Raw genomic sequence first — 11,045 nt, forward strand, 5'->3', positions numbered from 1 at the left:
TTTGGACTATAGTTACACTCTGCCAGCCGTGTAAGCTGAGAGCGAGAGCCACACAACACAGAGGCCATTTGGACCGTTGTTCTGTCTCTATGAAGAGCTAATCAATTAGACAATAGACAATAGGTGCAGGAGTAGGCCATTCTGCCCTTCGAGCCTGTACCACCATTCAATATGATCATGGCTGATCATCCTTAATCAGTATCCTGTTCCTGCCTTATCTCCATAACCCTTGATTCCACAATCCTTGAGAGCTCTATCCAACTCTTTCTTAAATGAATCCAGAGACTGGGCCTCCACTGTCCTCTGGGGCAGAGCATTCCACACAGCCACCACTCTCCTCATCTCTGTCTAAATGGTCTACCCCGTATTTTTAAGCTGTGTCCTCTGGTTCGGCACTCACCCATCAGCGGAAACATGTTTCCTGCCTCCAGAGTATCCAATCTTTTAATAATCTTATATGTCTCAATCAGATCCCCTCTCAATCTTCTAAACTCAAGGGTATACAAGCCCAGTTGCTCCAGTCTTTCAGTGTAAGGTAATCCTGCCATTCCAGGAATTGACCTCGTGAACCTATGCTGCACTCCCTCAATAGCCAGAATGTCTTTCCTCAAGTTTGGAGACCAGAACTGTACACAATATTCCAGGTGCGGTCTCACCAGGGCCCTGTACAGCTGCAGAAGAACCTCTTTGCTTCTATACTCAATCCCTCTTGTTATGAAGGCCAGCATGCTATTAGCCTTCTTCACTACCTGCTGTACCAGCATGCTTACCTTCATTGACTGGTGTACAAGAACACCCAGATCTCTCTGTACTACCCCTTTACCTAAATTGATTCCATTTAGGTAGTAATCTGCTTTCCTGTTCTTGCCACCAAAGTGGATAACCACACATTTATCCACATTCAACTGCATCTGCCATGCATCTGCCCACTCACCTAACTTGTCCAGGTCACCCTGTAATCTCCTAACATCCTCCTCACATTTCACCCTGCCAACCAGCTTAGTATCATCAGCAAATTTGCTAATGTTATTGCTAATACCATCATCTATATCGTTAACATATATTGTAAAAAGCTGCGGTCCTCGTACTGATCCCTGCGGTACCCCACTGGTCACTACCTGCCATTCTGAAATGGAGCTGTTTATTAGGCCCCCCTGATGGCTCTACCCCCTAAGCCGTGCAAATGTTCCTTTTCTCAAGTAGTTCACCTGGTTGGTTGAAATTTCACTTCCACCAACCTGTCAGACCACAACAACCGGCTCGACATTATTAGACTGAGGAACCTGTTACCCACAGGGAGAGATCAATGTGAATGGCCTAGACACAGTGAAGGGGAAGCTGGATAAGGACATGGGAGAGAAGGGAATGGAATAATCTGAGGGGTGACTTGAAGGATGGGTGGGGGCCTACTCACATGCTGCATAAATACAGGTGGGGACATGTCAGCTGAATGGCCTCTTTCTGTACTGTATATTCAGGGCAAAGTTTCACATTTTAACTCTGTGTTTAATCCAGTCACCCACTACCCTCAATCAGATCCATATGGCAGTGTAAAAAGATTTAAGGGTCATACAGCACGAAACAGATCCTTTGGTCCAAGTTTTCGAAGCCAAACTAGTCCCACTTGCCTGCACTTGGCCCATGTTCCCTCAAACCCCTTCCTATCCATGTACCTATCCAAATGCCTTTTAAATGTAGTAACTGTACCAGCATCTACCACTTCCTCTGGCAGTTCATTCCACCCACGTGCTACACTTTGTGTTAAAATGTTGCCCCTTTGCTCACTTAAAATTATGCCCGCCAGGTTTGAACTCCCATACCCAAGGGAAATGACCCTTACTGTTCACCTTATCTCTAGCCCTCATGAGTTTATAAACCTCTATAACCTCCTATTCTCCAGTTTAAAAGTCTCAGCTTATCCAGCCTCTTCTTATAACTCCAACCATGCAGTCCCAGTAACATCCTTTAAATCTTTTCTGAACCCTCTCCAACTTATTAATATCCTTTCTAAAGCAGAGGGTCCAGAACTCTAAAAATAGATTGGGTCTACATTTTCTTGAGTTTAAAAGGATGAGAGATGATCTTATTAAAACTTACAATATTTTTCACATGGAATCATACAGCATAGAAATAGACCCTTCAGTCCAACCAACTGTAACCAAACTAAGCTAGTCCCACTGACCTGCTTCTGCCCCGCTCACCAACGTCCTGTAAAACCACAGAATGTCCCAATTCCTAGAGGTCTGAGCAATGAAGGCAAGTATGCCAAATGCCTTGTTCACCACCCTGTCTACATGTGATGAAACTCTCAATGAGCTATGTACCTGAGCCCCTAGGTCGCTCTGTTCTACAGTACTCCAAACTAGTACCAAGCTACTGTCATTTCCAAAAAAATTCTTCATGAATCTGCTCAGAAATATTATTAAACACCTTTGGTGCAGGTGGGACTTGAATCCATGCCTCCTGTCCAGAGGTAGGGACATTATTACTGGACCACAAAAACCCTACCAGGCTCTCCTTCAGCAGCTGTTTATCAGATGGTGGTGGCAGAGGCCTGGTACAGTGCACTATGCCCCCTGTCACATGACCTACCATCCCCTCAGCTTGTCCGAATGAGACTGGCGGTTTGGGTCCCATTGCAGGGACTTGAGTACAATATCCAGTTGGATGTTCCCAATGCAGTGCTGAGGGAGTGGCACAACATCAGAAGGTGAGGATGACATGTGAAGTTGATGTACTGTTTTGTCTTCTTGAGTGGACACGGCAAAATCCCACAGCCACTATTTCGAAGAACAGGTTTGGAGTGTTTTACTCGTGTACGAAAACTTCCTTTTCTATCAATCTCCCACCATTTCCTTTGGGGCTGTGTCTGATTTTCAACTCACCGAAATAGGGACCGGCCATTTGCTGGTTTATTTCTCATCGCAATGCCCTGACCTATCAGAGTCAACCTGTCTGTTTAAAATTGAATCAAAGCCTGCCAGGTAACTGTCAATCATCATTAATTGGTGCGTTCCCACAGTCACACTTCGACCAGTGAGTCCTTGCCAACCAGTCAGCGCTCTCCCCTCATGCAACATAAATGTCAGTTCTCCCCTTGAATTTGTGTTGTTACAAAATGTCCTGATGAGTGCAAGATGGGAAACTTCGGGGAAAAAAATGCATCTTTTAGCAGCAATACTCAATTTTATTATCGAGACAAATCCTTGAGTTCTCAGCACAGACCTTGATTTGGGTGGTAAATACAATTAGAGGAAGATTGAATGGTTTCCTTCAAAGCTGTCATCGCAACCCTTTGAAGCAGTGATGCTGGTTCACTTATAGTTTTCATCTGTAGGCTTGCCAACTTTGATTGGCCACATTCCTGGAGATGTCAATACGTGACCTTTCACCTCTGACCTACCCAGTTCTGCCACTGGCTAACCCAAGTAGCCCAGCCTTGCAGGGCCAAGTCTATATTAAGCCAATTTTCTGTTTTAAAATGCAGCATTTTTAACTCAAATGAGACTTTCTTCTTAAGTTGCCACGGAAGAACCCTGGGGGTGAGGCTGCAGGGCCCAGGGACTCCAATCTATTCCCCAGAGAGTTTTGTTCAATCCCAAGGCCACATGGGAGTCAGTTGAAGCAACAGTGTGAGGGGTCAGTAATAGGCCTCGATGCACAAACTCTCAGCTGCTCCTTATTGTTCATACTGCGGGACTGGAGTCCAGCTACATTGCCCCCACATTGTTGGACAGGGTGCCAAGGATGTGAGATGGGGCTCAGTTGGGTAGCCCACTTAGCCTTTGAACCACATGGTCCTGGTTTCAATTCCCACTTCAGTGCTTTTCTTTATTTTATTCACAGGATGAGGGTGTCACTGGCTCGGCCAGCATTTTTTTGTCCATACCTAATTGCCCAGAGGGCTGTTAAGAGTCAACCACATTTCTGTAGGCCAGCCCAGGTAAAGATGGCAGTTTCCATCCTCAGAGGACATTAGTGAACCAGATGTGTTTTTCCGACAATCTCCAGCACAAAACCAAGGCCAACACTCCCAGTGCAGTACAGAGGGAGTGCCGCACTGTCATATTGTTTTACAGATGTAACGTCAAACCAATTTGCAAGTTCAGGCAGGTGTGAAAGATTCCATATGTGTGCTACTTCAAAAAAAGCAGGGGTGCAATGTAGTGTCATGTAGCTAGTGTTTACCCCTCTGTTGAAATCACAAAACAGGCAACTGGTTATCATTGTATGGAGGGATAGTCATAGGAGTAAAGATTAAATAGATTGGGTCTACATTTTCTTGAGTTTAAAAGGATGAGAGATGATCTTATTAAAACTTACAACATTTTTCACATAGAGTCATACAGCATAAAAATAGACCCTTCAGTCCAACCGACTGTAATCCCAAACTAAGCTAGTCCCACCGACCTGATTCTGCCCCATTATCCCTCCAGACTTTTCCTATTCATGTACTCATCCAAATGTATTAAAATGTTGTACCTGTTCCCACATTCACCACTTTCTCAAGAAGTTCATTTCACGTGAAGTGGATGGATGTAGACAGGATGTTTCCCTTGGTTTGTGATTGTAGAACCAGAGTGGGGTGGGGAGAGGGGGAGGTGGTAATTCTATAATCTTACAACAAGGGAGCTGGGATGAAGAGAAATGTTTTTCACACGAGGGCGCTAAACCTTTGGAATCCCACTGCAGAGTATTGAGTATGTTCAAGACAGAGATCAATAGATTTTGTGAAAAACGTCAAGGATTATGAGGATATGGTGGGGAAATAATGTTGAGGGAGAACATTAGCCATGATCTCATTAAATGGTGAAGCAGACCTGAAGGGCTGAATGGCCTACAGGTGCTCCTATTTCATACGTTCATCACATTCATGATTAAAAACAAAAATCGTGAAATGATTTGAAGCAATTGTCAACAGTTCCGACATCTCTTTATAGCACATTTTAAGGTTATACGACAATCGACTACATTACTTCAAACTGACAGTGAAAGGTTGATGAAGGAGGGAACATTTCAGATTTCAAAATTGAGAGTGCGTTCTTGAGAAAACCCAACATCAAACCTGCCTTTGCAAGTGTCCAGATTTGGTGGGACCAAAGAATGTTGTGGGAACTGCGGCCCAGTTTGTGATCCGGCAATTGGAGTGAAGTTGAAATCAGTTGGTGTTTGAGGGTGCACGTTTAGGGGTGCTGGTTTGACCTCATCAGCGCAATAACCTGCAACTGGGAAATGAATTTTGGAGAACAAAACACTCTGCAGGTGAATTCTGTACATCCAACATAAGCTTGCCAGATCAAGCAGTTCATGCAAAAATTAATTGTGTTAACAGCGTCAGCGTGGTTCTGTGGGTGTCACTTTCTGAGTCAGAAAATTCCTGGTTCGCCGAAAATCAAGCGTACTGAACAGGAGCAGGCAGGTGACCCCTGTACAGCGCTGAGGGAAGGCTGCATTATCAGAGGTGCCATCATACAGAGAAGACCCACGTCCACCCAGTCCGGTGGAAGTAAAAGATCTCACAATGAGCAAGGGCAGGCATGATCTCTACTCCCTCTCCCCTCCCCCTACACACTGTCCTGACCCGATTATACTGTTCAACCAACATCTCTCGCAAACACAAAGCAAGCAGATGATCTACCACTCTGCTGTCTCGGGTCGCACGTCATGTTTTCACCATTGCAACATGCATGGCCGGAAAAAGAAATTACGTCGCTGTCGGTGAAGGTGGGCCAGTTCAGAGGATGGGGATGGGTACTATGGCATTGCAGGTTCCTTTCTGCAGCTGCAGGGCCCACAGAGAAGCCCACGAGGTGGGGTTTGGAACCTGGTGGGAGGGTTGGGGGGGTGGAGGGGCACAAGTCCATTCAGTCAGTAGGCCCCCAACTTGCCCTCACACAAAGGATCCTTGGTTGGACTGAGTTCCGTGGGCATCACAAAGACCATCCACCAACATCTCACCGAGAACAGAAACGGATGTAACGCCAGAAATAAAATCTGCAGAAGGACTCAACAGTTCCAGTGAGGTCAATTTTGATAATGTACCATAACAAATATTTGGTGGCCAAGCCCAATGGTTCAATAGGCACAAAGTGACAATCAGCAGAGCGTAGGAGCTCGAGTGTCTAGGGCCAGGCTAAGTGCAAATCCCTAGGATCTCCCCACTTTGGTCCTCGTGCCAGCCCTGCTCCCTGCCAACCACCCGCCCTGCCATTCACGAAGGAGGCGTCAAGTGGTTGAAGGGTTTGAAAATGTTCCACGAGGACTTGGAGTCGTCGGCGTTCTTCTTGGGCTTCAGGCAGTTCTGAGGCCACTTGTCCTTGGTCAGGAAGTAAAGCAGTGCGTTGAGCCAGGCGTTGAAGCTGGCCAAGGGTCTGGTGACCTTGTAGCAGATGGTCACCACCCTCTTGGTGGCGCAGGCCACATCAGGGACGGCCTTGTTGACCAAGAAGATAGTCTTGGTCACGTGGAAGGGGAGGAAGCAGAGGGCGAAGAGGAGGGTGATGGTCACGATGGTCTTGATAGACTTGCGCCTTTTCTCCAGGCCCGGCACGGCTGACTTGAACTCCTGGTTGCTGATGGTCTTGAAGATTGTCTTAATCACGCGCGAGTAACACCAGGCAATGATGGAGAAGGGCAGGAAGAAGCCGACCGAGTGCAGGATGATCCCATAGGGTACGTAGTGCGGGTATTCGGTGTCGAGGGCATCGTCCCAGCAGTTAGTGGCATTGTTGAAGGTGGCGGTCTTGGCGAAATGAAAGATAGGGCAGGTGAGGGCCAGGACCACCAGCCACACCAGCACGCAGACCACCCGGGCCGTCTTCTTGGTCTCCATGGTGATGGTCTTCATGGGATGGCAGATGCCAAGGTAGCGGTGGAAGCTGATGCAGGTCAGAAAGAAGATGCTACAGTAGAGGTTGAAGTAGAAGAGGAAACGAACCAGGCGGCAGGTGAAGTCCCCGAAGACCCAGACATCGTGCATGATGTAGCTGGCAATGAGGAATGGCAGCGACAGGCCATACATGAAGTCAGTCAGAGCAAGATTGAACATGTAGATGAGGGAGCAGTTCCACTCTTTGCGCCTTTTGAGGATGCTGCAGAGGATGATGGAGTTGAGTGCCAAGCTGAGGATACAGGTGTAGGTGTAACACACTGGCAGGAAAACGTACTTGTACGATTCGTCCTTGCTGCAGGAGTTTGAGGCTGGGATGTCCTCACTCGAACCATTGTCAACCATCGGGCTTGTAGCATTTTCATTCATCTTCTAGACTCTGCTGCCTGTCGTAAGCATCGCTCACCGGCTGCGAATTCTCAGACCTGGAGGGGAACAAGGGAAAGGCCAGAGGTGAGAAATATGACTGCACTTCAAACATCTATCAGTCTGACCCATTGCGCATCCCTGATGTGGTTTACTGTACCACCTCCATCTGACCTCTCAATACCCTCAAACCTCTTTGAAATCCTCCAATTCTCATGCAGCTTCAGATTGATTCACTCAGCTCTCTGAGCCCGAAGCTCTAGAATTCTCTCCCTCATCCTCTCTGCCCTTCTCTGGCTCTCTCCCCCACTTTAAGAAGCATCCATCGGAAGGATGTTGTTAAACTTGAAAAGGTTCAGAAAAGATTGACAAGAATGTTGCCGGGATTGGAGGATTTGAGCTATAGGGAGAGGCTGAATAGGCTGGGGCTGTTTTCCCTAGAGCATTGGAGACTCAGGGGTGACCTTTCAACTCGCCTTTCCCAACTGTTCCCAACTCTGAGAGATCAAAAGTCTGCCATCGTTAATCCCCGCCTCAACGATGGAGATTACAGGGTGAACACATGTGACTTTGGTTTGGTCTTGCTGAATGGAGGGAAATATCAAAGGGATTTTGTCCTGAACCCTTCACTGCACCCTCTGGGCTCCACATGTGCTTCCTGACCAGCTGATATTTCCCAGCTCTCTCCTCTTTTATCCCAGCCTTTGCAACACGGATTCTGATTTCCAAACACCGTAGTGTCAGCTGTGACCCAGCGGGTAGCTCACTTGCCTTGGAGTCAGAAGGTCAGTCCCACCCCAGAGGCTGAACCATATAATCTGACACTTTGAGGTAGAGCCACACTGTCAGTGCCACCGTCTAGCTGACGAGGAGCTGTCTTCCCTTTCTTGGTGAAGTCCAACACCATTCTGGAGAAGCACTGGCCTTTTATTTACAGTGTCCTGGCCCATGTTTATCGCTCAGACAGTATCGTGAATGTAGATAGTCTGCTCATTGCCACATGTCTATTTGGTGGAGCTATCTGTGTGTGAATTGGCTATTGTGTTTCTTACATTGTCCCAGTGACTGCAAAAACACAGGAGTGTTAAGTTCAACCTTTATGAAGTAATCAGGATTCAGATGGAATATTCTGTTCAATGGATATCCAGCTCTTACAGAGGGTGCAGGGGAGATTTAACCAGGAATCGGGGGGCTTCAGTTTCAAGGAGAAATTGACCTTTCTTCCATTATAATATTGAAAGTGGGACATGTTCGCTGATTGTTGGACAAGATTTGGGTGGCGTGGTGGCTCAGTGATTAGCATTGCTGTCACACAGCAGGGACCTGATTCCAACCTCGGCGACAGTCTGTGTGGAGTTTGCACATTCTCCCCGTGTCTGTGTGGGTTTCCTCCGGGCACCCTGGTTTCCTCCAACAGTCCAAAGACGTGCAAGTTAGGGGGGATTGGCTGTGCTAAATTGTCTCATAGTGTCCAGGGATGTGCAGGTTAGGGTGGATTGACCGTGCTAAATTGTCCCATAGTGCCCAGGGATGTGCAGGTTAGGGTGGATTGGCCGTGCTAAATTGTCCCATAGTGCCCAGGGATGTGCAGGTTAGGGTGGATTGGCCATGCTAAATTGTCCCATAGTACCCAGGGATGTGCTAGTTAGGGTGGATTGGCCGTGCTAAATTGTCTCATAGTGCCCAGGGATGTGCAGGTTAGGGTGGATTGGCCGTGCTAAATTGTCCCATAGTGCCCAGGGATGTGCAGGTTAGGGTGGATTGGCCGTGCTAAATTGTCTCATAGTGCCCAGGGATGTGCAGGTTAGGGTGGATTGGCCGTGCTAAATTGTCTCATAGTGCCCAGGGATGTGCAGGTTAGGGTGGATTGGCCGTGCTAAATTGTCCCATAGTGCCCAGGGATGTGCAGGTTAGGGTGGATTGGCCGTGCTGAATTGTCCCATCGTGCCCAGGGATGTGCAGGTTAGGGTGGATTGGCCGTGCTGAATTGTCCCATCGTGCCCAGGGATGTGCAGGTTAATGTGGATTGGTCATGCTAAATTGTCCCATAGTGCCCAGGGATGTGCAGGTTAGGGTGGATTGGCCATGGGAAATTGTCCCATAGTGCCCAGGGATGTGCAGGTTAGGGTGGATTGGTCATGCTAACTTGTCCCATAGTGTCCAGGGATGTGCCGGCTTGGTGGATTAGCCATGGGGAATACAGGATCAGAGGAATAGAGTAGGGGGGAATGAGTCTGGGTGGGAAGCTCTTCGGAGGATTGGTGTGTACTCGATGTGCCGAATGCTTCCACACTCTCGGGATTCTATGATTCAGCCTCATTCTCAACTCCTCAGATTCTGAAGCAGTGTCTGTGAAATGCAGCAAGAGCCAGGTTTGGGCTGTTAAGTGACAACTAACATTCGTGCCACACAAATTCCAACAAGAGACAATCTAATCACCACCCTTTGAAAATCAAGGAAATCACTAGCACTTTAACCTCGACTATTAACATCCTGGAATCTACCATTGACCAGAAACCGAACTGGACTAGGTCAGAGACTAGAAATCCTGCAGTGAGTAACTCACCTCTGACTCCCCAGAGCCTTGTCCACCATCAACAAGGCACAAGTTGGGAGTGTGAGGGAATACTGCCAACTTACCCTGGATGGGGCAGCTCCAACAACACAAGAAAATCAGCATCAGGACAAAGCAGCTGCCTGATTAACACCACACACACCATCTTAAACATCCACTCTCTCCACCACCAACGCACAGTTGCAGCGTTGTAGACAGTCTGTACCATCTACAAGATGCAGTGGAGAAATTTCACCAAAGCTCCTTAGACAGCACCTTCCAAAGCCACTGAACACTACCATGTCCTACCAAGGACAAGGGCAGCAGATACATGGGAACATCAGTGCCTGCAGATCCCCTCCAGGCCTCTCCTGACTTGGAAATATGTCACTGTTGGGTCAAAATCCTGGAACTCACTCCCTAACAACACTTTGTGGGTGTCCCTAAAGCACATGGTTCAAGAAAGCAGCTCACCCCACCTTCTCAAAGGGGCAGCTGGCAACATGCAATGGCACCCACACCCAGTGAATGAAAATAAAGTTAGGTTGTCCTTGAAGCAGAGACTGTTAAAAGGAAGATTTGGTGGAGTTTTTCAAAATTAATTAATCATCTTGATAAATAACAATAAGCTGTTTATAATTGTCTAAAGCCCACAAAGATGGCTCATCACCACCTTTCCAGGGCAGTTAGAGAAATGTGTTAAATATTGTCAGGTTGTAGGCTAAAGTGGTGGAGGATGATGAGAATTTTTATGAACATTGCGAATTGTTGTAATCTGCCTGAAGGGAAAAGCACGTTCAATAGGAACTTCCACAAAGGGGATCGGAAAAATACTCGGAAAGGAAAGATTGGAAAGTACTTTCAAAGAGCATGAAACACAAATTGGGCCAAATGGCCTCCTGTCCTTTAGGCCTCTGTGATGCCCTGTGACAAATCTAAAGACGTAGAAAATCCACCCAAATGAATCCTTGATGTGACAACCCCAAAGGATTCTCACCTCCAGGATTTTCTTGGATAGAATATTGAGACTAAGAACTTTGCATCTTTCCTCTCTCTCTCTCTCTCTCTGTCTCTCCCCTCCTCTCTCCTTCATCCCTCTCTCGCATCCTTTCTGTCCTTTAGTTTGTTCACTGAGACAGGATTCCGTAGATTTTCTGCACGGCAATTGCACAATGTTCTGTGATGAGTAACAATTTAGGTTTGTGACAGCAATCCAAGCTATACTAATCTATGCAA

At 47.2% G+C, this 11,045-nt stretch overlaps 1 protein-coding gene across 1 annotated transcript; it reads right to left on the reverse strand.

The window, feature by feature from the left end:
- Positions 1-6,211: 6,211 nt before the first annotated feature.
- Positions 6,212-7,258, reverse strand: LOC132835350 (P2Y purinoceptor 3-like). The gene has a single exon (XM_060854800.1). It carries the CDS (start codon positions 7,256-7,258, stop codon positions 6,212-6,214), a length of 1,047 nt encoding a protein of 348 aa, XP_060710783.1.
- Between the last annotated feature and the right edge of the window lie 3,787 nt (positions 7,259-11,045).

Source organism: Hemiscyllium ocellatum, chromosome 44 (genome assembly GCF_020745735.1).
Source record: "Hemiscyllium ocellatum isolate sHemOce1 chromosome 44, sHemOce1.pat.X.cur, whole genome shotgun sequence".
Taxonomy (NCBI): Eukaryota; Metazoa; Chordata; class Chondrichthyes; order Orectolobiformes; family Hemiscylliidae; genus Hemiscyllium; species Hemiscyllium ocellatum.

Coding starts and splice junctions, on each gene's coding strand:
- LOC132835350 (XM_060854800.1), bottom strand. CDS start 7,258: ATGAATGAAAATGCTACAAGCCCGATGGTTGACAATGGTTCGAGTGAG.